Genomic DNA, 27,956 nt, shown 5'->3' on the forward strand with positions numbered 1-27,956 from the left:
TTTACATTTGGGGGGACAGCTATTCTCATCGGATCAATTACAGTTTGAACTCACTCGAGTGAAATTAATACAAGGATATCAAGAAAATGTTGACAATAGAACTAGTCACAATCTTACAGTGATGTTATAATTTATATTCTTCTCTCCATAAGCACTATTAAAAATACTTCCATGAACCTAGAAAATGTACAAGTATTTAAAATATAATTAAATATCTACTTCAAAGATGCACAAAAACCACATTCAAACAGGACTTCTGATTGAATTAAGTCTCCTGGGATTTCCCTCCCTATCATTTCCACCTTGGAGGAGTGGTGTTTCAGAGCAAGAGGGCAGAGGGCATACACGAACCCCCAGGTCCACAAAAGCATGCACCTTCTTTTTTTTTTTTTTTTTAAGATTTTATTTATTTATCTGACAGAGAGAGAGAGAACAAGTAGGCAGAGAGACAGGCAGAGGGAGAGGGAGAAGCAGGCTCCCCGCTGAGCAGGGAGCCCGATGCGGGGCTCGATCCCAGGACCCTGGGATCATGACCTGAGCCGAAGGCAAACGCTTAACCAGCTGAGCCACCCAGGCGCCCCAAGCATGCACCTTCTTTTGCTCCCTCTGCAGAATGTGGGGACGAGGGGAAAGAATATGAGAAAACAAAATTCTCATCCGTTGTAAATATAATAGTATGCCCGTGAGCAGCGATACCACGCTCGTATTTGCATAATGCTTTCTCTATTTACGAAGCTTTTTCACATGATCCACTTGATTCTCAAAATAATTTCATGAAGCACAATAAATGGGGTTATTAGCCTCATTTTACAGTTAAGAGCGTAGCGACATTACGTGACTCACTCATGCTCAAATACTGGCGCGGCAAAGGTAAGCTTCGAACCCAGGCTTTCTGATTTCTCATTAAATGTTCCTTCTACCGTATCAGTTTGGTTTTCAAACAAATGCTATTTTAACAGTAAAAGTCATGATTTCCAAAAGGGGGCTGCATTTGGTGCCCCTTTGTGATTAGGGATTGTTAACAGAACAGAAATGTAGGTTATAAAAATATTTGAGTTTGTGATCAAAATGACCCTTCCAGGAGGAGAATTTAATCAATAAGTTAAAAATTAGAAAACTCAGAAGTCATTTTATAGCCCTAACTCATTATTCTACCTTTAATTTTACTGAAATACAATTTGAATGCCAATTATATGAAACCTCTAACCAACCGTCCTTGTCCAGAAATCTTTCCTATAATTTTCTTTTTTTTTTTTTTTTAAGATTTTATTTATTTATTTGACAGAGAGAGAGAGAATGCAAGTAGGCAGAGGGAGAAGGAGAAGCGGGCTCCCCGCTCTGCGGGACTCGATCCCAGGACCCTGGGATCATGACCTGAGCCGAAGGCAGCCGCTTAACCGACTGAGCCACCCAGGCGCCCTCCTATAATTTTCTTGTATCAGAAATGCGGAAATTCAAAAACTTACGTGGACAACAAAGCGATCACTAAGAACATGCCATATTTACCTATACCAATAATTTTGACAATAGGTCAAGGTAAATTGCATTTACTTTCTTTGAAAATGCCTGTATATAGATAAATTTGTTTTTCTTGTCTAAATAAGGACAATATACTATAACATCAAAACATTTGCTGATGAATGGTCCTTCGTTTTTATTTTTATAAATATCTGCAATAAAATATTTTGCTTGGATCCTTAGATATCTTCACAAAACTTAAAATTATCAAGAGCAATAAATTAGAGAACAAAAATGAGTATAAAACTTACTTTCTTATGTTTAGGTAAATTAAGGGAGGATAAATATTATTATTATTTTTTTTTTACAGATTTTATTTATTTATTTGACAGAGAGAGAGATAGCAAGAGCAGGAACACAAGCAGGGGGAGTGGGAGAGGGAGAAGCAGGCTTCCCGCCAGGCAGGGAGCCCGATGCGGGGCTCGATCCCAGGACCCTGGGATCATGACCTGAGCCGAAGGCAGACGCCCAACGACTGAGCCACCCAGGCGCCCGGGAGGATAAATATTTCAAAGAATGGTTAAAAACGTGGTACCTTATACAAGGAATTGTTATTTTAGTCCTAGCCGATGATATGTCTGAGATTGTTTATTTGTAAGCGAACAGTGCACTTTTAAATCCACTTTACTATTCAGTATTAACAAATTAACTCATGAGAACATAATGCCTGATAAAATCTTTTCAGTCAGACTACACAGGCACAAAAAACCCATTTTAAACTGTCAAGAAAAATGAGTCCTATTGATATACGTGGACATGAAGGTCAGCTACACGCTAACAAAGTGAGAAAGGGAGTAATTCTGTAGACACTTGAGTTTCAAGAAAAAGTTGTCTGCTTTGCCTGATAATTTAGCAAAATACCCGATCTGGTAGTGTAGCGAGTAAGCATAGTGCTCTGAATTAAATACCTTACAAAACAGCGTTAGCGTGGGCTTGTAACTCTTTCTCCAACGTTTGCGTTGCATCGTTCTGCCATCCATGTTGCTATTTATCCTGAGATGACACCCAATCTGTTCCCGTTAGTTCTTTGGCCTGTTTGAAGTCAGCAGAAGCACTCTTTTCTGGGCTTCACTGCCTCTTCGGAAGAATGCACAGTATTTGGAACAAAACCACTCCTAACCCCTTCCCAGCCATCTTGAATACAAATGTCCCCCCTTTTAATAAGTTCATAAATGTCTCTTGTCAAGATCGTAAAGGACTCCTCGACGTTTGTGGCATCTTTTGCGGAGGTTTCTATATACTTCATACCACAGTCTGCGGACAGGTTTTCGGCTTCTTCCCTAGTCACCTGTCGCTGTGAAGCCAAGTCACACTTGTGTCCCACCAGCAGAAACACAATCCGAAACGGCTGCACGTGCATTTTTGCCTCTTCTAGCCAATCCTTCACATGTTCGAAAGAGCGCCGGTTGGTGATGTCAAACACTAAAAACCCACCAACTGAGTTGCGGTAATAAGATCGAGTTATTGATCTGAAAAATAAGTAGAAAAACAGGTTGTCAAAGGACACATTGTTCTGCTTCTCCTCTTCCAAGCAATGCAGCACCGTAATAAAATGTGAAGCTAACCTGACGTGACTTAACCCGAATTTGTAGATCAAATACGAAGTGTCTTAAGTGGACAAAAATATTATGAAACTAACCGGCGAGCCGGTTTCATCCGACAGAACATTAAAGTGTAGTTATTCTTAGACAGACTGAAGGACTTACGTCGTATGTCATCTCGCACTTACGATGATTTGTTTTTATTTTCAAGTATCTGATAGAGTAATTATTACATTACTGGGATTAAAAATAGGAATATAGAAAGTTTTGGTGAAGAGCAGAGGTTGCCCAGTTGCCGTGAGGTCCAGCCCAAGGAAGCACCAGCTGGGGACCAGAGGAAAGAGGTCGGGTATCTACCCTTCTCTTTGTCTCGGCCTGACCGTGGGTGAGGAGCAGCTGTGTTCCTGTTTCTGGTCATGGTTCCCGTTGGGTAGTGCCTTTCTAATGGGTTCCACTGGGTTCGGGTGTCCCATTCTCTCTCCTGTCTCTTTTGGCCAGGTGGTGAATGGCTTCTCATCATTGCTAACTCCGAATGCCTCACCATCCTTTGTTGATGCCCTTCACCTTGCCCACATTTCCAGAAATGCTCACTTCCCACCTCATTAAACTTTTAGTTAACTCTTCAAGCGTGCTGTTTGTTTCCTGATTGAATCATGAGGCAAGGTGGCAAGGCCATACTCTTTTATATTTCGTGCCTTTACATGATATTTTTTCTACCTAGAATGTCTTCTACCCTTTTCTGCCTAGCTACCTCCTATTTCTCCTTCAAGAATCAGTTTAAAAATCATATATATGAGAAGCCTTCCCTGCCACTGGCCTCTTGTTCTCTGCCCCTCTTAGGCAATCCTCTTACAATCCCACTGAGCTGTTGGCATACTGCCATTGTGAGTATTTCCGTTTTCACAGCGTGCTGATTGGATTGGTGGGTACGTCTCCCACTCAGTTCAAGTCTCCTTGAAGGTCGTGTTTCCCTTAAGTACCTAACAATCATACTGCCTGGCAAATGACAGATGTCACTTAATATTTGTTATACAGGATTGATTGATCTTATTGGAGAGGGAAAGTGCTCAGTGCTGTATGTGGGATGGCATGTGCCTCAGTTTTTAAGCTGTCAATGATCTTGAGCATTGAAATGATCCCTAACTAAGCTCATCTGACCCCCAAAGACCTTTGTGGGGGGTCAGTAGGGCACCTGGTACTCTCTCCGCTTCTTGTATACCTTCATTACCCTTACTGCTGAAATCACAGCTCAGTTCAGTGACCCAATATCACATGCCCACCATTTGTTGTGGGCATGTGAAGAAAGTACTTCACCTCTTTTTTCTTTCCCTTTTGTTTGCTTCCCTGCTTCTCCTCAGAATTCTTTTTTTTTTTTTTTTAAGATTTTATCTATTTATTTGACAGAGCACGCACAAGCAGGGGGAGCAGCAGAGGGAGAGGGAGAAGCAGGCTCCCTGCTAAGCAGGGGGATCCCAGGACCCTGGGATCATGACCTGAGCTGAAGGCAGACGCTTCAGCGACTGAGCCACCCAGGTGCCCCAGAATTCTTTTTTTTTAAAGATTTGTTTACTTTAGAGAGTGTGTGAGAGACCAGGGAGAGAGGCAGAGTGAGAGGGAGAGAATCCCCAGCAGACTCCCCTGACACGGGGCTCGATCTCATGACCCTGAGATCACGACCTGAGCCAAAACCAAGAATCAGATGCTTAACTGACTGGGCCATCCAGGCGCCCCCTCTTCAGAGTTCTTAGTAGAAAGATTCTCGAGTGACTTAGGAATATTTTCTCAAGGACTACTGTATTACATAGCCACCGACAGTAAGAAAAATCTCCCAGTATCTTTGGCGGGCTTCAAACAATGCAGTTCATTTAAGTTGCTGCTTTTTTTAAAAAATTGAGGGATAATTTATTGTTTTGTGATTTATCTTTATATATGTGAATTTAGGCAGATGTGCAGTGCCTTAAAAGAAATGTAATTAAGGCTATGTTATCAGACTGAAAGCTTTAATTTACTCAGCACCAAGTCTGCATTACTTTTATCCTCCCTCCTATTTAATCTACCATTAGTTTAATTTACAAAGACACGCTTCTGTGGTTGAGCACTCAATGATGAAATGCTTGTACATTAAGCAGACGTACATTTTACTCCGTAGAAAATGCCTTGTTTTCTAGCCCTTTGTATTTAGTTTTGCAAAGACACTGGGAATACAGTTGGCAAATTATTCTGCAGAATGAAATTATAGCCAAGTATACGCCATGTACACTATAAAAAGCCCTTACTAACGATTAGTTGGAATAAATGGTCTCAATATGACATCTGTCATTTTCTATATAATAGCTTGATCTTCAGTCTCTATGTGTGGGTATGGATATGAGGTTTAGAATTCTGATACGGTTAGGTTTCAGACTCAGGTATGGTTGGCCCAGGGCGGGGGAAAGTTTCCCTTAAAACAACTGGGCATCCCTGCTGTCAATTATTTAGGGGAAAATCCAGGGCTACAGACTGAAAACTGGGCCTTGAAAGGCAGGTCTTACAGAAGGGGATGAGGAACATCTATCTTTCTTTGGACTTGCTCTCTTGGGGCACACTGAGGTCTCCAGAAGTTCTCAGAAGGGTTAGAAGAAGTAGGGTACAGATCCTAAAAGAACTATGTAGGTCAGCCTCCTTATAGAGAATTCCAGAGTTAAGGATGAGTAACAGTTCTTTATAAGCAACAACATCGTGCTGCAGGTTACTTTAACTATTTCCTTCTGGGCTTTGAAAGTCTCACTGAATGAATGGATGATTTAAAGGGGAAAAAAATTAGGGGAGGGGGAAATGGAAGGAAGGAGAGAAGGAAGGGAGAGAGAAATGAATGGATTTCAACCTGGTCTCAGGTGTGTTATGGGAAAACTAAGAGTTATGAGGCTACCCTCTGGCAAGATTGGAAAGCGGATACAGCACCCACTGGTACAATAGGGAAGGTGAATCATGGGGGACAGCTTGAGGGATACCAGTTCTCAGCAGACCCTTGTCCCTCCCAAGTGGAAGATCTGATTTTTGTGTGCTTTTTTTTTTAAGATTTTATTTTTGGGGCTCCTGGGTGGCTCAGTCGGTTGAGCGTCTGCCTTCAGCTCAGGTCATGATCCTGGTGTCCTGGGATCGAGTCCCTGCATCAGGCTCCCCTGCTCTACCTCTCCCTGTGCCCCTCCCCCTGCTCATGCTCTCTCTCTTGCTCAAACAAATAAATAAAATCTTTTTTTTTTTTAAAGATTTTATTTATTTATTCATGAGAGACAGAGAGAGAGAGAGAGAAGAGAGGCAGAGGGAGAAGCAGGCTCCCAAGGAGCAGGGAGCCCGATGCGGGACTCGATCCCAAGACGCTGGGATCATGACCTGAGCCGAAGGCAGACGCTTAAACATCTGAGCCACCCAGGCGCCCTAAATAAAATCTTTTAAAGAAAAAAGATTTTACTTTTGAGTAGTCTCTACATCCAACATAGGGCTCAAAGTCACAACCCCAAGATCAAGAGTTGCACACTCTACCGACTGAGCCAGCCGGCACCCCAACCTGGTTTTGAGTATAAAGAAACCTACTGGGTCTTTTACACTTTGACCGCTACACTATTAGCAACTCCTATCCCATATTCAAAGACTAGTCTCCTGGCAGAATGTTTTCCCCTCCTCTTGCCTTTTTGACACCTGCTGTATGTAATTTCATTTCCTGACCACACGGCTTCCGCTGCAGCATGCTCAAGCTGCTCATTCTATAGGATCAGGAGGAGGTGGCTTCTGCTTCCCCAGTGCCACTTCCAGATAATTCTCTCCCAACCCCTGTCATAAAAAAACAAAACAAAAAACCCCAAAAAAACCACATCCCTCCCCCTGCCCCCGCCCCAAACTTCCCTACTTCTTTGAGGCTTTTGCCATCTGGCTCTATCATCTGTTGTCATCTGCCAAGTGCTTGGTCATTCTCTGTGTGCTGAAGACGTTAGCACTTTGCTTTGTTTTTTTTTCCATCTCAATTCCTGTCATTCTGCTCACTCGTTTGGATGGGCTGTGTCTGCTGTCATCTCTGTTACTTGACTTCCTCATTGCTAATGAACTATCCCCTCCATTCTGCCTTTCTCCTCTACTTCCTTTTCATCATCAGAAATTCACTACTTCCAAACCTTCAGATTTACAACCTACTTTTTGATCAAAATCTCACAGCCTGCAGCCTATTTTTGGTGACAATTTTAAAACTGTATCCACATTTGTAATCTACTGAGTAATTCTATTACTTTCTACCCAGTACATTAATACCCTCCTATTTTTACCTCCTTGTTCTGTGAGATATCACTATAATTGGTCTCTTGGAAATATCTAAATTCCCAAGGTCCTCCCCCACTGCTACACTCATCGGGGAAAACTCTATCTCTGGATCAGTCCAGCATGCCACTGAATGTTTCTGGGGATAATCACTCAGGTGGCAGGCTGGTGTCCCCATGAATTAATTATAACCCATCTCAAGTAGACACTCAACACTGCCAAGGAATACTGCTCGTATCAGGAGAAACTCTTCTCCCCCTTCCCTCACACTTAGACTTCTACTAGAGGAAGAAATAGGATTTCCCTTTCAACCTTTTTCTCCTCACAAAAGAGGACTCCTCTCCTCTTATTGGACACCTCTATTGAAGGGAAAATGGCAGTCATTCGGTTAGAGTCTGTTTCTCAGGTTAGTAACTCTTGCACACCATCCTTCTCCACCTCTTTCCACTTTCTGAATTCAGGATATTGGTTTGCTGGTTTGCTAATTGTGAAAGGTAGGTAGGTGCCATGTCTGTGCTCATCACTGAATATCCAGTGGTTCTCAAGGGCCTGGCACACGGTGGGCACTCAAGACATTCTTGGTGAGGGAATAAGTGGTTGATTTGGTAAAGCCATGAACACAGCCACTGGGGAAATAGGAGAAGTGGCAGAGAATGAGGAAGTTTGAGGGAAGAGATACTCGCAGTGCAAAAAAAGAAAGTGCCCAATATTAAGACCTATTAGCAGTGTGTTCTATTCTCACACCGAGGTCACTGAGATTCTATGAGCATGTCAGTGGCTAGAGAAGAGTGGATAAATTAAATATAGATAGATAGATATCATCCTAAATATATATCCCATGAAGATACAGTAGTCAGTAATTTCTGTGAAGTTTCTTAGGGGAGGGTGGTCCCTTAATCCAAGGCATGCTGTTAAAACCTCTCCAAAGGGGGCGCCTGGGTGGCTCAGTCGTTAAGCGTCTGCCTTCGGCTCAGGTCATGATCCCAGTGTCCTGGGATCGAGTCCCGCATCAGGCTCCTTGCTCCTTCTCCCTCTGCCTCTCTCTCTGTCTCTCATGAATAAATAAATAAAAAATCTTAAAAAAAAAAAGCCTCTCCAAAGGTAAGTTGTGGTATCTTATGCCCCCTACCAAGAAGAAAAAAGCATAATACTTGGGCTTTTTTGGATCGTGGAGGACACTTGTATAGTATTTGAATGTACTTCTCTGACCCATTAAGTGGGAGACCCAAGAGGCTACTAGCTTAATAGGGCTGAAAGCAAGAGAAGTCCCTTCAGGTGGCCCAAGCTACAATGCAAGCAGCTTGGCCATTTGGCCCATGGTCCATCAGATCTAATGGCGCCTGCCAGAAGTATCCACAGCAGACTGGCATGCTCTGTCAAGCTTGGAGAAGGTTCCACTGGACAATTACAGGAGTGACATTTTGGAATAAAGGTATGCTTTCTTTGTGAAGAGCTATTATGCTTTTGAGAGCTAGTTCTTGGCTTAAACCTGGCTTTGATAGAGACTAAATGCCTGGAACACCAAGCGAGGGTGTAATCTGAGTGCTCATCAAGAGCTAGGTGTTCTCTGTTTCACTAGGCTGGAACTCTGTCACCAAGCAGAAGCCAAATCTGTGGGCAGGACTGGGGTGGGACCTGAGGGGACCTAGAGTAACAAGGCTCACGCACCCAGCACGGCGACTTTTGCGGGACCCTCTCAAGCTCATCGGGATTCCCCTATAAATAAAGAGGAGAAAACTCAGCTCTGCCATGCAGATGGCTCTGCACGGCAAGCCGGCCCCGGTCAGCCCCACTCAGTAGCAGACTCGAAGGTTCGTGGAAAAGAGAGCCCCTCCCATTTGTGGACGATAGGGGTCCTTTTTCCAGAGACAGAGACGGAAAGATGTAGGTAAGGATCTACACCAATTCATAAGCAGAGGCTAAGGGTTTGGCAGGGTGGAAAAAGCAAGATCGGAGGACTGATCATAAGGTCTGGGGAGAGGTATGCGGATGGCTCTGGAGCGTGTGAATACTCGTATTCTATGTGAATCCTCACCCCAACGCCCCCTCTGTCGAGGAGTTGCTGATAACTGCTGAAACAAAATATCCTGTCATGTAATTATCAGTCCGTATTTTTACCCCGGGTTGGACTCAAAGTGATCACGGCAGAGAGACGGAGGCTATGACTGGGCTCAACAAAGACTTCCCCTTCCCTGTTCAATAGTTGATTTTCCAGCAGCTACTGACACTTCGGATATGGTATCTTTCTCTGGGGGGACCATCATGGAGGGGACACTGACGTGTCCCCAGTGTAACAGACATCGAATCTGGACTCACACCATGTAGCACCACCATCCATAAACTTATGGAATCCCTTATCTATAGATGTGGCATCCCACACTTCACTACAGACCAAAGATTTCACTTAGCAGAGGCAGAGACAGGGAAATGGGCTGATGCCATGGGATTCGTTGATCTACCATGTCACTACCATCCGGAGGCATCTGGCCCTAGAAAACTGTGGAATGGGTTCAGATTCAGTGATACCTACATCCAGGAGGAAACAGCTCAGAAGGTTTTGGCACGATTCAGAATGTACGTTTTAAACTAGTGAGGGACAGACTAGGAGGTGGTTTTCCTCACAAACAGATGCTGTGGTTTGAGAGACAAAGGGTGGAAGTGGGGTGATGGTGCCTCTCACAATCACCCTTAATGAGTCACTACAATTTTTTGTTGCTTCTAATCCCCATGACTCTGAACTCTGCTGACGTCAAGGTTTTAATTCCAAGGGAGAAATGCTTTCACAAGAGAACCCTGGGATGCTTCTACTGAATTAGCTGAGACTGCTAGTTGGTCATCTGGGGCTTCTTATGTCAGTGAGCTGACAGATGACAAAGGGGCAACAATAGGGTGAGGACCACACTGGCCTCCTGTGGTTCTTGTTGCTCCAGAACTCCTGGCATCTTCTGATTCATTCCAAGCCTGGTCCCTCCAGTCAAGGCTCTGTGCCTCAGACGTGCTTCCAGAAACTTTCGTTTTGTGTAGATTTAGATTTCCTCAAGCTGGTTTTGGTGCTGGCAACTGGAAGACCAGATAGAGTCCACATATATTTTGCAAGAGAAGAATGACAAAACAAAGTCACAAATGTTTTATAACCTTCAACGTCGTTTAACAAGGCCAAAACTCATTCTTTTTTGAAACTGGTAAAAATACACGAGATCCACCTCTTATTTTTGAAGTGTAAGCACAATGCTGTACACCAGATCTCTAGAACTTTCTCATCTTGCATGACCGAAACTTCATAGCCAGTGAACCGCAACTCACTCCCTTCTCCCTGCTCCCAGACCTGGCAACTGCCCTTCTTTCTGATTCTAGGCGTCTGATGATTTTAGGTTCCTCATATACATAGAATCACGCAGTACTTGTCCTTCTGTAACTGGCTATTTTCACTTAGCATAACGTCCTCAAGATTCACCCATGTTATTTCATGTGACAGAATTTCCTTCTTTTCTTAATGACTGAATACTATTCAATTGTATGTATATGCCACATTTCCTTTCAAACATTCATCTGCAAAGTTGATTTTTTTTTTAAGATTTTAACTATCCATTTGAGAGAGAGAGAGAGAGAGCGCGCACGAGAGAGCACAAGCAGGGGGAGCAGGAGAGGGAGAAGCAGACTCCCCATGGAGCAGGGAGCCCGACATGGGGCTCGACTCCAGGACCCCGAGACCATGACCCGAGCCAAAGGCAGACGCTTAACCGACTGAGCCAGCCAGGTGCCCCTGCAAAGTTGATTCTTACAGTATTTTTGCTTTAGAAAAGAAAAACGGCCAACTAATTTATGTTAATTTTCCTCTTAATTTTCTTTTTCCTGAAACAATATGTAGACAAGTGAGAGCACTGTGGTTTGCTTACATTTACAAGGAATTACTTAATATAGGAGCAATGCAACCAAGTGTGAATGATAAGCCTTGGGGAATTTGGAATTTTTTTTCACCCAAATGACATGACTACTGAGATTCTAAAAAATGTAAATATCTCAAATTAAACAGTCATCTAGTTTCCTGGAGGAAACTGAAAACAAGATGCTGTTGTCACATGAAGGACAAAAGTCCACAGGCCCTGGAATGCACACGATTATTTATATTATATTTACTTAATATAAAATGTTATCTGAAAGTGGCCAGATTATCCACCTCTTATATGCTATTACTATGGATTTTGTTGGATGTGCACAGACCTCTTAAAAAAGCAGCAAGATATAGAGCCCCTGCTGACTGACTTAGGTAAAACAAACCAGATGTTCCATCCTGGAAATGCCCTTCTTGTGGCTTTGCCAACTGTAAAGTAGGCATTTAGAGGACAGAAGTACTTTGGTGCCAAAGGCTGTGGGCAGCAAGCGGTCTACGAATGCATTAGCCTCATGAGCGCCTTCCACCGCGACCTGCCATTCCGACTGCCCTTCTGGGAAGAGTCATTGTGTCGATGCTTTATTTACCTGCTTCACTGGCCTTGTCATCCAGCCCTTAGGACTGCTTTCAAGAGACGAAAACACAAGCTTCTCCTCTCTTTTTATTATTACTGACTCTAACAGGCCCTCTCGGCCCTGAGATTCTGAAACTTGGAGCTCATGACTTAGGATATCTTTCTTTATACATACAAACATTAAAAGTCTTTTTCTTTGTGTAATCCCAGGGTCTTTGCCTAAAAAGTCAAGTCTGTGGTTGCAGAGGCTTTCTACATCACTGACAAGACATGACAGGCCATATTCTCTCTTGGACTGTACTTAATTCCCATGACCACCTTCCATTTTCCTTCTTTGACAGATCATCACTTGATGATAGTGAGGTCTTCCCACCTCCTAGCATGCTCTATTCATCTCTTACCTTCTATTTTCCTCCACAGCACTTAACGCTGATATCCTACATAGTTTTTCCAGCTTATCTGGTTATAGCCTGACTCCTCCCATTAGCTGGTAAGCTCCACAAAAGCAAGGATTGTTGTCAGTTTTTCTGGAATGCTTTATCTCCAGTGTCTACTACAGAACTGGACATGATGAGTCCTAGCAATATTTGTAAAGGAATACATCAGCAGCTGAGTAAGTTCACACTGTCAGACCGTGCCCAGGCAGCATGTAAATGCTGAGCAAATGGGAGAATAACAGAGAAATACCAAAAAGCTTTTCTCCTTTTGATATTTATACAGTAGGGATTTGTGAAGCCAAAAGGAGAGAAATGGGCTGAATAACTGCACATACTTATAAGCATATAGGTGAAATCATCCACATTTTCTAAAGAACTGCTGTTTTAAGCTTGGTAGTAATTCAAACTGTACTTTGCAGTGGATGCTGGCAGGTAGAACAAGTTATGTGTGAAAACCGAAACAGTTTATTTGGGGGCGCCTGGGTGGCTCAGTCGTTAAGCGTCTGTCTTCGGCTCAGGTCGTGATCCGGGGGTCCTGGGATCGAGCCCCACATCGGGCTCCCTGCTCCGCGGGAAGCCTGCTTCTCCCTCTCCCACTCCCCCTGCTTGTTATTCCTTCTCTTGCTGTGTCTCTCTCTGTCAAATAAATAAATAAAATCTTTAAAAAAAAAAAAAGAAGAAACAGTTCATTTGGAAATTAATGGGAACAGTTTCTAGCTTCGCTAATTGTCTGCAAGTGATAATGAAAGGATGCTTATTTTCTAAGTGGTATGTTACCAGAAAATGTATGAAAGACTTCAGCACTCACTCCAAGGGTTTCCGGCATCCTTCTGCCAAATAAAAATAAGACGATGGCCATCTTGGGTTATAATTCTCCCACCATTTTTGTGACTTATGTCTGTTCCCGCACGACTTTCTCCGCACTGCTCTGTTTCGCGTGCTTTTGTACACCTCTCCACATCGTGGAATTTATAGTGGGTGTGTAGCCTTTTCTCATTTCATTCTATCTCTGAAGTTATGCAGCTTTTATTTTCAAGTCATTTGAACAGATTATGCTCATGTCCTTTTCCTTCTTTTTCTTCCTTTAAAGAATATTTTACTTATTTGAGATAGAGAGCAAGAGAGCGCACGTGGATCGGGGGGAAGAGCGAGGGAGAGGGAGAGAAGCAGAGTCCTGAGATCATGACCTGAGCTGAAACCAAGAGCCAGTCTCTCCACCGACTGAGCCACCCAGGTGTCCCTCCTTCTTTTTCTAAGTTCACGTTTCTATCAAAGTGACATGCACACTTCCCACACATCGTTACTTTCCCCCATTCCCCAACTGCCGGTACCATCACGTCGTAACTTTAGGCAGATCATGTCTTGGCACCTGTCATTCTGATCACGGACGCCCTGAAGTAAACTGTGACTTCTCCTTTCCTGCACAATCTTTTCTAGGATTCATAATTCTCTTGTGTATTCATAAAGATAGGCCAGGCTTGCTGTAGTAACAGACCCCCCCACCTGTGGATGGGAGGAATGATAAAGAATCTGGGCTGATTTTTTTTCTTTTTCCCTTACACCACACACAAAAACAGACTCAAAATGGAGGGGCTGATTTTTAAAACCACCATATACTGCTTCTGCTCAAATCCACTGGCCACAATTAGTCACATGATTCTGTCTCTGTAGGAGAAAGGGGAATGTACGCCTCCCACCTGTCCTGAAGAAAAGCAGCATCTGGTAAGAGTGAGCACGAAAGTCTCCACCACGTCTCTTTCTGTACTAAACCCAATAATCCCATTCCAAACGCTCTGCCAGTTGTGTTCTTTCAAGCAGTTCTCATTAGTCTTTTTCGTCTTCCTGAGCAGATCTCCCACTACAGGCTGGCCCGGCTGTCCTTCAGAGAGGGGCCACGCTGTGGTCCCCTCTCACCATCTTCCTGGCCACGGCCTCTGCCCATCTTCAGAGGGAGTTTCCCGTCCCCTGTATCCGTGTTCATCACTCCTGGTTTCCTCCCTCACGTGCGTGTGCTCAGCACACATGCTCTCCTTACAAAGACACAGGGTGTGAGATTTCGAAATCTTGCAAGTGTGATTTATTCTGCTCTCCCAGGTGAATGACAGTCGAGTCAGACATAGAGTTCTTCCAGAATTTTGCAGTCTCTCCATCACCTTCTGGCTTCCACTGCTGTTTTCAGAAGTCTGAAACCAACATGATTCCTGATTTTTTTCCTTCCCTCAGAACGTCTGTCTGTCTGTAGGAACTTCTCTGTGGTGTCAGTGTTCTAGAATCTCATGACGATGTCCCTTCGAATCTGTCTCCCTTCATCCATTGTGTTAGGCCCTTCCCATCTGAAAACTCAGGGCCCTAAGTCTTGGAAGATTCTCTTGAATTGCTTCACTGAGGATTTCTCCCCTCTGTTTTTTCTGTTCTCTCTGGAACGCCTGTTACTTGTGTATTGAATCTTCTGGATTATCTTCTTTAATTTTTAATAAAATATTTTCCTATTTTCTTTCTCTTTTTGAATGCTTTGTTTTTTTCCTACTGTGTTTCTAAAAGCTCTTTTGTTCTCAAAATATTCCTCTAAAAAAACAGTATCCTGTTCTTCTTTTGATGGTTATTTTCCCATTATCTCTCTGAGGAAATTAAAGACCGTTTTATTTTAACATTCCCTTCCCCCTTATTAAATTTGTTTCTCTAGTTGCTTTGGTCTCTAGGTTTTATATTACAGATTTCCTGATATTTCTTTTTTTTTTTTTAAGATTTTATTTATTTATTTGAGAGAGAGAGCATGAGCAGGGCAGGGCAGAGGGAAAGGGAGAAGCAGGCTCTCCACAGAGCGATGCAGGGCTCGATCCCAGGACCCTGAGATCATGACCTGAGCTGAAGGCAGACAATCGACTGAGCCACCCAGGCGGCCCCCCCGCCAATATTTCTTGCAATCTTGCATTAAGACCAAAAGCCCCACTGCCAGAAAATCAGGCTGGATCACTTCGTTGAGGGACTCTCATATTGGTATCTTAAGTTTCTCCTTTTGGGCTGGTCAGATTCTTCAGAAATGGCTTCCTCCTCCTCCTTCCTGCTTGCTGGGAAGCGGCAAATTCTGAAGAATCCTGGAAGCTGATCCCGAGGCAGAGCCACCCTGACAGCCTGGAATCGTTCGCTCTGTTACTGGAGGAGCAACAAAGTCCGGTTTTCCTTAAGGAGCCGTATTTGGGCAGTCTCTCCGTATTACAGCAGTGTAGTCTGTACCCAGGAGACGGACAGCATGGACCCTGAAAGTGAGACATCTTACTGACTTTTTAAAAAAATTCTATTTATTCACTTTAGAGAGAGAGAGAGCGAGAACAAGTGGGAGGGGCAGAGAGAGAGGGAGAGAATCTCTAGCAGACCCCCGCTGAGCACAGAGCCCTACGCAGGGCTCGATCCCACAACCCCAAGATCATGACCTGAGCTGGAACCAAGAGTCGATGCTTAACTGACTGAGCCACCTGGGCGCCCCTCTATCTTACTTTTATTTACATCTATTATTACATCTAGTGCTTGACAAACAGCTAAGCTAAATCAATGCCTGGATTTCCACAAGTAAATCATCCTGGTTGATGTCAACTTCTCCAGAAAAAAAGGGGACAGAGCTTAAGGACTGGGAAGCTACTTTGCGGACCCCAGAGCCAGTATTTGCTGGTAGCTTGGGGCAGGACCCGACGCCTCTCCTTGTCTAACAAGGCGGGATACATCATACAAGCTTGTCCTCCGCAGCGGCTGGGCTCACTCCTGCCACTGAGTATAGCAGTGCAGTCCCGGAGTACTGCATGGAGGCGGGGGAAGGGTCTATGCAACCACAGCTGTTTGCTGCCAGTGATCAGTACTGTCACTGTGTGTAAAGCTATCTCCACCTTGTTTTCTGAACCCAGCAGTAAAATACTGGTTTGGGTGGAGAGGGTCACTGACGTGGGTGGATAGAACACGGGGGAGGTAGCCGTGTGCAAACAGAGTATTCAGGACAGAAACTGCACAGTGTGTCAGTAAAACTCTTTTCAATTATGTCAGGAGGCCTAGTGCAGCAGAAAGAGCACTGACCACAGAGTTAAGAGAACAGGGTCCTTGAGCAAACCACCGAGGAGCTGTAACCTCTGGGACAAGTTAAAGCCGTTCTGGACATTAACTGTATTATTAACAACCGAGACTGCTGTTATCAGACCACCTGTCTGTTCTTTTCCCGGTCCTGTGGCTACAGTTATTTATAGACTAAAATGGCCAGTATGTTGACCACAGTGTGGCTGACCCCTGCAGCTTTTTTTTTTTTTAAGATTTTATTTATTTGAGAGAGAGAGAACATGAGCAGGGGGAGCAGAGGGAGACGCAGACTCCCCGCTGAGCAGGGAGCCCGATGCGGGACTCGATCCCAGGACCCTGGGATCATGACCTGGGCGGAAGGCAGATGCTTAACGACTGAGCCATCCAGGTACCCCCAGAATACAGATTTTACTTAAGCCTCTTTGTATTCAGTAAGAGTGAACGCCCTTTGTCAATGTGCCTGGTGTCTCTGAGCTCAGAGCACATTGCATGACCATGTCCAGAAACTAGATCCCCTGTCTGCTTTGCCAGGGAGGGGAGAGGGGGACGCTGCTGGCTAGCCTCTGAGGTCTGCTTTCCACGCCCCATGTACCAATGTCTCTGTGTTTACTATCACCTGACATCTTCACTCTGGGAGGTACGATGTGTCCACTTCCAAAACTACTTTGGAAGTTTTGGGAGCACAAGTGAGCCTCCTTCTTAGTTTTGCTCCTGTAGACACTTAACGTTTCAACTTTCTTAACTTGAACAAAGCAGTTGCTACTCATATCTCAGCTCTATAAATTCAAAACCTTTATTGATGTGTCTTGTCTCTGGTGTGATCTTGTACCATTTTTGTCCTTGTGAATTTAGACTTTCTATCTACTGTTGTTTCAGTTGTGTGTGAGGGCGCCTGGGTGGCTCAGTTGGTTAAGCGTCTGCCTTCGGCGCATGTCATGATCCCAGGATCCTGGGATCGAGTCCCACATCGGGCTCCCTGCTCGGCGGGGAGTCTGCTTCTCCCTCTGACCCTCCCCCCTCTCATGCTCTCTCTCTCTCATATAAATAAATAAAATCTTTAAAAAAAAAAAGGACTCTGGGTTAGGGAAACACCGTATCTACCTTGAGGATTCACAACGTTTATTACTATATCCTTATATTAGAGACTCTGAGAAATCCTGCAACAGCCCAACATTTCCCAAACTATTTAGTCAAGGAAACCTCTTCTCAAAGTACACCTATTAACATCACTCTGAAAAACACTACATTGAAGAAAAATGAGAGGCAATGCCTAGAATTTAAGAAATTATAATCTTTTCTTCATCATGCCAGGAAGTTCTTAATATCTATCTAATTCCTGTTTGGAGTATTCTTTCCTAATCTTTTCTCAGACAGGGTGCAGTTTGGGCCCCACACCATTCTTTTGTATTTCTGAGGCAGGAATCTGTTATTAAGGATGTCCCTAACCCATAGCCCACTAAGTCTTACAAAAAGGAAATATATTTAGAAAGACTTAAAAATCAGAAGAAAAACCACTTTTAACATTCTTAGTACAGCAAGATAATTTAAAAAGAAACTATGACCAATCATACAAAAATTAGAAAAAAAAAAAAGCATAGGGCGCCTGGCTGGCCGCATTGAAAGAGCATGCAACTCTTGATGTCAGGGCTGTGAGTTTGAGCCCCACATTGGGTGTAGAGTTAACTAAAAAGAATAAATAAACTTAAAAAAAATAGGCATAGAGAAAGATCACATTTTGCCAAGAAAAGTCACTGATGACCTTTTGAGCATGGCTTGACAAAGACCTTTCACAAGTGACTTCCAATGCACTCACCACATTAGTGAAGTAGAAACAAGCCTAAGAGGAGTCTCTGCTCCCTACCTGGTGCAGCCACTCTGGAAAACAGTATGAAGTTTCCTCAGAAAGTTGAAAATAGAGCTACCCTATGATCCAGCAGTTGCACTACTGGGTATTTATCCCAAAGGATACAAAAATACTGATTCGAAGGGGCACATGCACCCCAATGTTTATAGCAGCAATGTCCACAATAGCCAAACTATGGAAAGAGCCCAGATGTCCATCGACAGATGAATGGATAAAGAAGATATGGTATATATATATACAATGGAATATTATGCGGCCGTCAAAAATTGAAATCTCACCATTTGCAACAACATGGATGGAACTAGAGGGTATTATGGTAAGCAAAATAAGTCAATCAGAGAAAGACATGTATCATATGACCTTACTGATATGAGGAATTCTTAATCTCAGGAAACAAACTGAGGGTTGCTAGAGTGGTGGGGGGTTGGAGGGGTGGGGTGGCTGGGTGATGGACATGGGGGAGGGTATGTGCTATGGTGAGCACTGTGAATTGTGCAAGACTGTTGAATCACAGATCTGTACCTCTGAAACAAATAATGCAGTATATGTTAATAATAAAAAATAAAATAAAATAAATTAAATAAAATCTCTGCTCCCTTACCTCAGTATTTTTTGGCACTGAGATATTTTTGATGGCTTATTTATATCAAGAGCTCCTTTATATCCTTGCTATTGATACCAACTGATGGTCTTAAACACTTGCTGCCAGTAATACAGTAATTTGACTTAGCAAGTTGTTCCTAAATTAAAAATGAATCGCTACCATAGGAAGGAAAACAGAAAAACTTCACTACATTTCAAGAACATTTAAGAGTATGCTGTTAAGATTTTAAGCCAAACTAAAATAATATGGCAGCTAGCCATTAACGTTTACTTAGTCACGCTTATATACAGAACTGCTTACTTGTATTTTGAAACTCTTTCACAGCTTAAACTAGAAATATACTTGTAAATTTAGAACATACTTTGACCTTTGTTCCATGTTTTTCTGGAACTTTTGAAGGTCAGACCAATACTTTATTACATAGATTCCTGTCAAAAAACAATGGTTTTTACCCTAATAAGATGTTTCGTGATAAGCCAGGTGGAGTGTGTGGGGTAGCAATTTTTATTTTTTAATTTTTAAAAGATTTTATTTATTTATTTATTTGAGAGAGAGAGAGAGAGAGCACAAACAGGGGGAGGGGCAGAGGGAGAGGGAGACGTAGACTCCCCACTGAGATCACGACCTGAGCCTAAGGCAGATGCTCAACCGACCGAGCCATCCAGACGCCCCTGGGGTAGCAATTTTTAAAGTGAACTTTCCGGAATTATGTACTATCAGAATTGATGAAAACTTACCGACATTTAGAGATTTATTAAAATCATAAAGTAGAGGCTTTGCAGGTACTTGGCTTCAGAAAGAATTAAAGTATCTTTTTTTTTTTTTTTAAGATTTTATTTACTTATTTGACAGAGAGACAGCGAGAGCAGGAACACAAGCAGGGGGAGTGGGAGAGGGAGAAGCAAGCTTCCTGCCGAGCCGGGAGCCCGATGTGGGACTCGATCCCAGGACCCTGGGATCATGACCTGAGCCGAAGGCAGTCGCCCAACCAACTGAGCCACCCAGGCGCCCGAATTAAAGTATCTTATTAAAGCAGTATCTGATGTTCCCTGGTCACTTGGGTGGCTCGCCTTTTCCACGGCCCGACAGACCAGATTGGAAGACAAAAGATTCCTTCTAAGTCAGCCAGGATAAGGATAACCAACATAGTAAACAGTCTTCGGCCATTCCAAGAAGTCCTCTTTAAACTTTTAAGTAACATGGCTGTGAAAGGTAAATCAGAAATCTTTATCCGCCAGTCAAACCGACTAACGATGGCTAGAAATTTCCTCTCTCTCTCTCACAGACTGAGCAGAGCACCTTCCTTCAAGCGAAAACTTTACTGTGGTAATCTATGTACTCACAATGTCATCTCTTTTTTTTCCCTAACCTTGCTTTGAAAGCTAAATGTGGGGCCACTGTGTCGGAAAAGCTGGTCCTCAGTGTAGCAACACGAGAGGACATTCCACCACCAACAGCCACATTATCTATCTATCTATCCTCCAGGGAGGCATCAGGATGAGGCAGCATTCCCTCGCTAAGTGGTCATCCTCTTTTAGAATCTAAATACTCCTAGCAAGACCCTTATTAAGTTGTTTTCAACCGTTAATAATTGTGTGTTGGTCTCTGAAGTGAAGATGGACTATTAAGGGATGTGAGGGAGAACGGAAGAGAATAGGTCAAGGTCTCGGTGGCTAAAACATAGAAGGAAAGAAAACTGGGAAAGCCCCAAAGAGTCCCCAAGAATGAGCTTTGCCTATTTGTAATTTGGCCCAGGGCCCTGAGACATTTGGGGAACAATATTTAGTTTACTTCAGGAGGTATAATCACCTTCTTATACCAACAGGGCGTTGAGGTTGTGGCCGAATCAGTTGAATTATTGAAGAAAAAAGAAATTAAGAAAGACAATTACAGATTTTTCAAATTACTAGCTAGTTTCTTGACTGTGTTGACTACACAGTCACTCAAAATGGGCTGAATGCCCTGAGGGGACAAGGACAATAATCCTTACAGAATAAAAATATGTCTGGCTACATGTGTCATCTCTTCACATCCTGCTACACTTGGGAGAAATGATGCTGGCTCATTCTTAACATACCATGTTACCCTGAAACACCACGAAATAGATACTTTGGGGGATGACTGCTCACTTCCTTCTGTGACTTTCTCTTTTCCAAAAAGTAGACCCTTACAGATACATTTGGGTTGTGTGACCCATAAATACATACCTTGTGTATTTGTATCTCTATTACATGTATAATATATATTATATATATATTATATGTATACATATATCTGATATATATGTATTTATATCTGTATTATATGTATATGTATCTTGCAATTTGACTGTGGGGAAGCTGATTCACTGGTAGTCCATGAGTAGCAGATGAAATTGTCAAATAGTCCAGGAGATTATTTACTTCCCAGAATCTGAGTAAGAGGCTGAGACCCCCAAGAGAACTGGGAGCTGACGGAGTTGGAGAAGCACCACAGGGCAAACCCACAGACTCTCGCTGGGGTTTGCATACTTCCAGATACCTGCATGTGCCATGAGCTTCTGCCACTCATGAGATCTGGATCCTTTATAATTTATCCCCTAATACCTAAACTAATTTGGTTAGATTTCTGTTACTTACAACACAAATAATTTTTTTAAAGATTTTATTTATTTATTTGACAGAGAGAGAGAAAGAGAGAGAATGCACACAAGCAGGGGGAGGGGCAGAGGGAGAAGCAGGCTTCCCGCTGAGCAGGGAGCCCGACGTGGGGCTCGATCCCAGTACCCTGGGATCATGACCTGAGATGAAGGCAGACACTTAACCCACTGAGCCACTAGGCGCCCCCTACAACACAAATAATTTTAACCAAGACATTATTTTATCTGATGACTCAACACAAACAGAGCATCACTTTTACTGTTTCTAAAAACCTGGAACCACAGGAGACTGCGATGATTATGGCACTTAATTGCGGACAATTTCCACTCTGTGATGTATGCAGTTATGAACCCACTGATCTAAGATCAGAAAATCTTTTTCTATTGAAGACTATGAACTGCAGTCAAAGGGTAGGAATCAAAAACACACACAAAAAAACAATTTAGTTTAGGCATTTAAAACATTCTCTTAAGGGGTACCTGGGGTGGCTCAGTCGGTTAAGCATCTGACTCTTGGTTTTGGCTCAGGTCATGATCTCATTGATCATGGGATCAAGCCCCGTATCAGGCTCCTCGCTCAGCAGGGAGTCTGCTTGAGGACTCCCTCTCTCCCTCTTCCTCTGCCCCTCCCCCCACTCGGGGGCATGCTCTCTCTCTCTCTCTAAAATAAATAAATAAATCTTTAAAATAAATTAATAAAATGTTCTCTTAAGGAGAAATAGAGAATGTTCATCTTATTTGCTTTTAAAATTAAAAACAAAGAACATAAGTTAAGCCACTTTTATTTTGTTCCATCTTTTTAAAATTTAAATTCAATTAATTAACATATGGTGTATTATCAGCTTCAGAGGCAAATTAAGCCACTTTTAAACATTAACTTCATATGAATGTTTTGAAAGGCCAGGAGGAAGCAGAGACACAAGGGAGCCAGGGGATAGATAAAACCAAATGAGAGAGTAAGAGACACACTGAGATGAGAAGGAAGGAGCGGAAAAAGATGGAGGGTGGGAGGAAATGGAAGAGGGACAGACAAAGGAGAGGGGTACCGGAAAAATAAAAATAAACAGCTGAAGGAGACGCAGGACACAAGAGGAAGAGAAAGAGTCACAGTAGAAGAGACGCTAAAGAAAAAGAGATGACAAGGCAGATGGAGGGTTAGGGAGAGGCCCAGAATGTTCAGTGTGTTAGAGGCCACCTTCAGATATTGGGGTTAATATAATAATATTATATTATTAATATAATATTAATTATATTAACATTAACTGCCCTTTGTAAGGAGCTTTAGAAGGTCTTGCACTGCTCTACACCTCAAAAGTTCAGGGATTCTGCTCCGAGGATGTGACTAGAACAACTCTATCAGTGGAACTTCTCTCAGGTTATATTCCTTCGAACATGAGTTAGCGCAGATTTTTACATTTTAAAAATAAAATTTGAGACATGATGGTTTAATCAAAGTTAAACAGGCTTCCTTGCTGCAAGACTTCTGAGAGCCTTTGATATCAATTTCTAAGAGAGTGGTACATGGAGTATAGGGATTCCCAAATTTACCCGGTCACAGAATTCATTTTTAAAAAGAATCACAAGGGATATAACTGTTACGCAGGACACACTCTGAGAAACACTGTACCAGGAGGATCCTATTCTCTTTATAGCTGAGCTTTATAATCACTCGCTGTAACTATAACACCCCAAAGATCAGACAACCAGAAATAAAAGGCAAAATCTGGTTTGAAGCCTTGAATTTACCTATCCCTACAGCCAACATTGCTATTTCTTTATCTCGTTTTATCTTCATATTGCTTCAAGCGCTTTCTATAGGAAGTTCAAAATTTATATTCCTATATTTGATGCTCTCCATACTTCTAGAACCTTCTAATATTTATCCTTATTAACACTGTGTTATACAATATTCTTGCTTCCATTTCTGCTGAACTTTGTCCACTGTGATGATTAAAATTTGAAAGTGGTGTTTGCTGGTTTCCCTGCAAAACCCACAATGCCAGATCCACCTTCCCTTCTTCATGGGCACATGGTAGCCCAGCCTAACTGTGGCCTTGTAGCTAATTTCTTCTCAGTGAACCTAGAGCTGAAGTGATCTGTACCACAGTGGTCTCACTTGCTTAAAAGGAACATTGCTGGGACGCCTGGGTGGCTGGCCCAGTCAGTGGAGCATGCAACTCTTGATCTTGGGGTTGTGAATTCAAGCCCCATATTAGGCATGGAGCCTACTTTAAAAAAAAAAAAAAAAAAGGAACATTGCTTGATTTAGAGCTTTTCTTTTTCCTTCTCCTGTGCAGGAACACAGTGTTCACAAAGATGATGATAATATCTTAGGGTTGGCAGAAAATTAAAAAGGAAGGTACCCGAATGATGGCTCAGAGCAGAGTCCCTCCACCAACACAGACCAATTACCTTGAGACTATTACACACAGAGAAATAAATTTTCATCTTTAACGAAGGGACTTGTAATTTTGACTCTTTAATACAGTAATTTGACATCCTCATTAACACAGTGTTAATAAAAACATTACAATTTATGGTATGCTCACATATACATTATTTTTGTAAGCCTTTTCAGTTTGTGTTCCTTCTTACTTTTTGCAAGTCATTATTGTCTTCTAGCATTTGTTAATCTGAACACTGAAAATTAAGGACTTATGTGTCAATTATACCTCAAGCTCGGGCAGGGGGGGCAGAAAACTAAGGTTAAGTATGGTCATAATTATCAGCTCATTATTTTGTTCTGTTTTCTTAATACTTTCAAGCTACACCCTGAGTTATCTAAAGTAGATTCCTTTTTGCTAATTTATATCCAATCAATAATAAACCTTAAATATAAAATTTCCCATGAATTCCTAATGATATTATATGGCTATTCTCTTCATGAACTACAGTACCTTTCTATGAAATAAAATGTGTAAGGATATCTATTACTTAAATTGTATCTATTTTCTTAAAGATACAGAATGATTTAACAATGACTGTTTCAAATCCAATTTTATGGTGAAAAATTCTGCTAAACAGAAAAGCAAGTATTTGGAGGTAGCTACTGAAATATGTATGTATTTATGAATATATCTTTGGTAAAGAGCCAGACAAAATAAAGCATGACTCATTGTCAGTAAACATTCCCTAAATGTCCTTGTATTATTATGGGAGAGGTACTGTCTGGCTTTAATAATGTATATACAATGAATTATTATTTACATGTGCTCAAAGGCATTAAAAAACAATGATCTATTTAGCAGAAAGGACTTTAAAATCTAACAAATTAATTATCCTTAACTATCTTGTCAATAAGTTCAGGGGCAACTTTTTGGGAAATAATTAGATACAATAAAATTTTACTACTTATGTTTCTTGTAGTTGCAACTTGCTAGTTTTTAGAAGTTTAAGGCATAAAGAATATGTTTTTATTGTGTTCATTTCAGAGGGTAGAGCAAGAGCTACTAGTAAATGCTTTTTTTTTTTGGACCACAAAATACCTAAAGATTCAACTCTGATTGAGATGACAAGGGAAGGAATTTGAAATCAATCTTACAGTGGTAAAACTGGAAGGAATCTTAAGAGATCATAATGACCCCGTTTTATAGATGAGGAATCAGAAGTTTGAAACCCTATTTTAACTAAAAGAGGCTTCTCGAAAAGGAAAAACAAAATTCTTCATGGAATTCTAGGTCTTGTACAACTCAAAACGTTAACAGGAAGCTTTATCTCTCTGAGGGGCTGGCCTTATCTTTCCACTTCATACATAGTTGAAAACTAAGGTATGAGCAAGCTAAGCAGTTCACTTATCATCTGTCTGAATCCGGGTGTAGCTGGGAATGGAAGCCAAAACTTTAAAAGTTGGAAAATCCTCACTCACAGGAGGAGGCTGATCTCATTGGGAAGGGAAGCTGGCTAGAGCTGGTGAGGGGAAGCCATGTTTGGGAAGTCCCCCTCATGGACTACTGCGTTTCACAAGCAGAGTACTTGCTGAAGATTGCAAAATGCTTGCTTAAATGAGTTTCAGGTGACAATGCAATCTCAAAAAAAACCCCAAGAACAAAAACAAAAACCCACAACCCAAAACATTACAGTGTATCAGATTTCCTACCTTCCTCTAAAAAAAAGTGTCCTCAAATCCTACAACTTTAAAATATGCTTTATTATGCGGTTCAGTCTTAAACATCCAGGAAATGCGTACAAATTACATTTAATTTTTATTTGCATAACATGAGCTGTCTTTGCAAAATCCTTCCTGGTCTCAGTGAACATTTAGAATGAGACTCTTCATTTGGATCCGTCCTTCTCTATTCAGAACGCATTTTCTGATGTATTAGCACCCTGGAACGTTAAGCACCCATTATAAATACCATAAAGGAAAAAGTTCGTGACAAAATCTCAGTGTGTCTCTCTCTTCCAAACCACCAATGAGGACAAACTTCTAAAGACAACTCAGCCCTTACTAAACAAAACGAGGACCCCACCCCCGCCCGCTGTGCCTGTGTTTGCTCCCTAAGACACGTTCCCAAGGGTCACACGGCCCAGCATTTCTGAGGACCACATTCGGTGCTGTGAGGTGTTCCAACCATTACCGCATCCCCCTCCCTCTCTGAACGGTGCCCAATGAGCTCATGCAGCAGGCCGGGCCGGAGCGGCGCTCGCCCTCAAGCCGGAGGGAACCCCACTTTGCAGTTCTCCCGGGCCGCACGGAGTGGGGTGCAGAAAGGGAGCTCGTTGGAGGGTGGCCAGGTCAGGGTGTGCGCAGTGAGGGGCGCCGAGTTTGGGGAGCAGGGGGAGGGGTGCCGAAGAGTTGGGGATCCCAACACCCGCAGGGGCAGAGAGCGCGGGGCAAGAGGGGGTCCGCGACTGGGGGGCCCGGGTTCAGGCGGGAAAGGAAAGGCGCAGGAAATGGGCGCCAAAGCAGCAACTGAGAAATTGCGGAGGAGGAAGTCGTCCCTGGAAGAGGAGGGGCGAAGGGGACGCGAGGATGGAGTTCGCACTTTCGAGAGGGAAGGGCCGGAGCCTCCTCCGAGCCGGGCGGGGCGGCAGACCGCGGGGGAAGGGGCGGTCCCCAGGGTGCCCCGGGGTCCCGGCGGCCCTACCTGAAGCGCTCCTGACCCGCCGTGTCCCACAGCTGCAGCTTGATCCGCTTGCCCGGCTCGATCTCCAGCAGGCGGGAGAAGAAGTCCACGCCGACCGTGGGGTCGCAGGCGGGGGAGCGCAGCCCGGGGAAGCGGCCCTGGGTGAAGCGGTGCAGGAGGCACGACTTGCCCACCGTGGAGTCCCCGATCACGATGAGGCGGAACTGGTAGATCCAGATGGTCTCCATCGCTCACGTGCCCCCGCTGGCTCGGGGGCCCTCCACCTGCCCTCCCGCCGCGGGGCAAGTTTGGCGGCGGGAACTGTCCCTTCAGCACCGCCCGGGCATCCGCCCGCCGGCTTCCAGCATATTCCTGCGACTGCGGCCGCCGCCTGGTCCCCGCCCTCTCTGGAGGGAGGGGCGGGACCCGGCAGGGCCGGGGGCGGGGCCTCGGGCCGGGGGCGGGGCGGGGCCGCGGCACGGGGTGGGTGGGGAGGGGGTACCGCGCGACTGCGGCCCCCGCCCTCAGTAAATCTCTCTCCCCCAGCGCGCGACTCCCGCCCCCGCCCTCAGTAAATCTCTCTCCCCCAACGCTCACTGGGCGCCGCCGGGTAGGTGGGTGTGGCGAGAGGACGTGACGGCCGCGGCAGCCAATGAAAATGAAGCAAGGGCTCACTCCGCCAGGGTCAGCCAATGAAAAGTGAGAATCGTTTTCTTGCAGGCGTGAGGGCGGGCTTGTTGGAGTCTGGGTGGGATCCTGCAAGTCGCGGAGGCCGTAACGGGGGTCACTGCTGTTGCGTGTTCCTCCGTGGACGCGAGCGGCTCTGGGAGCTCTGCCCCTTCCCGGACTGCTGCAGGTTGTAGCTGACGGCGTCCTGCTGTCTAGCCTTGCTCAGCGCCGCCTCCTACGCGCTCAAGGTGAAGGAGCGAAGAACAGAATCGAAATAAATTTGCAGAGCAAGTTCTGGATGCTTCTAGCAAGCGCTTTGGCCATTGCTCCTGCCGCCACCGGGTATCTTCCTCACTGCTTTCAGTGCCACAGAAGAGTGAGAAGAATGCCGGGGATTACGCCATCCTCTGGGGGCCTTCCAACCCGGAGGAGAGGAGGGGGGAAAAGTGAAATGTTGAGATGCTCGCGAAAGCTCCCAGTCTTCTGGGTCTCCGTTCTGTAAATCGGAAAAATCCTAACGGGGTCCCTATCTCGCCGAGTCAGGTCGGGGAGCCAAATATGAATAAAGCACACCTGAATTCTGATGCGATCTTACTGCCCTTTCTTAGAATTGGGCAATAGTGAATTCAAGGTCTGGCTTTTAAAACTTCCAACAGTTTTAAAGTGTAGTTTTGCAAAAATAAGAGTAGTCGACAATTCCACTTTGTTCATGCCCACATCCAAACCTGCACTATTGTTACTCATCCTTAACTTCCTTTCTTGTTTTGGAGACAAAGGTATCTGTTTCCATATCTCATTTAATCCCCT

At 43.7% G+C, this 27,956-nt stretch overlaps 1 protein-coding gene across 2 annotated transcripts; it reads right to left on the reverse strand.

Moving 5' to 3' along the window:
* Positions 1–1,975: 1,975 nt before the first annotated feature.
* Positions 1,976–26,839, reverse strand: RAB39A (RAB39A, member RAS oncogene family). Of its 2 annotated transcripts, none has more exons than XM_021696485.1 (2): positions 26,502–26,839; positions 1,976–2,987 (listed from the first exon to the last, which is right to left on the reverse strand). In XM_021696485.1, exons 1-2 carry the CDS (start codon positions 26,726–26,728, stop codon positions 2,561–2,563), a joined length of 654 nt encoding a protein of 217 aa, XP_021552160.1. In that variant the 5' UTR covers positions 26,729–26,839; the 3' UTR covers positions 1,976–2,560. The 2 variants fall into 2 exon arrangements, 1 of the variants encoding a protein (XP_021552160.1); XR_002480690.1 differs by lacking the exon at positions 1,976–2,987 and adding an exon at positions 15,115–15,506 and having other exon boundaries at positions 26,502–26,523.
* Between the last annotated feature and the right edge of the window lie 1,117 nt (positions 26,840–27,956).

The sequence above is a fragment of the Neomonachus schauinslandi genome, chromosome 11, assembly GCF_002201575.2.
Source record: "Neomonachus schauinslandi chromosome 11, ASM220157v2, whole genome shotgun sequence".
NCBI classification, from domain to species: Eukaryota; Metazoa; Chordata; class Mammalia; order Carnivora; family Phocidae; genus Neomonachus; species Neomonachus schauinslandi.

Coding starts and splice junctions, on each gene's coding strand:
- RAB39A (XM_021696485.1), bottom strand. CDS start 26,728: ATGGAGACCATCTGGATCTACCAGTTCCGCCTCATCGTGATCGGGGAC. Junction 2,988..26,501: donor GCGGGTCAGGAGCGCTTCAG/GTAGGGCCGCCG, acceptor CTTATTTTTCAG/ATCAATAACTCGATCTTATT.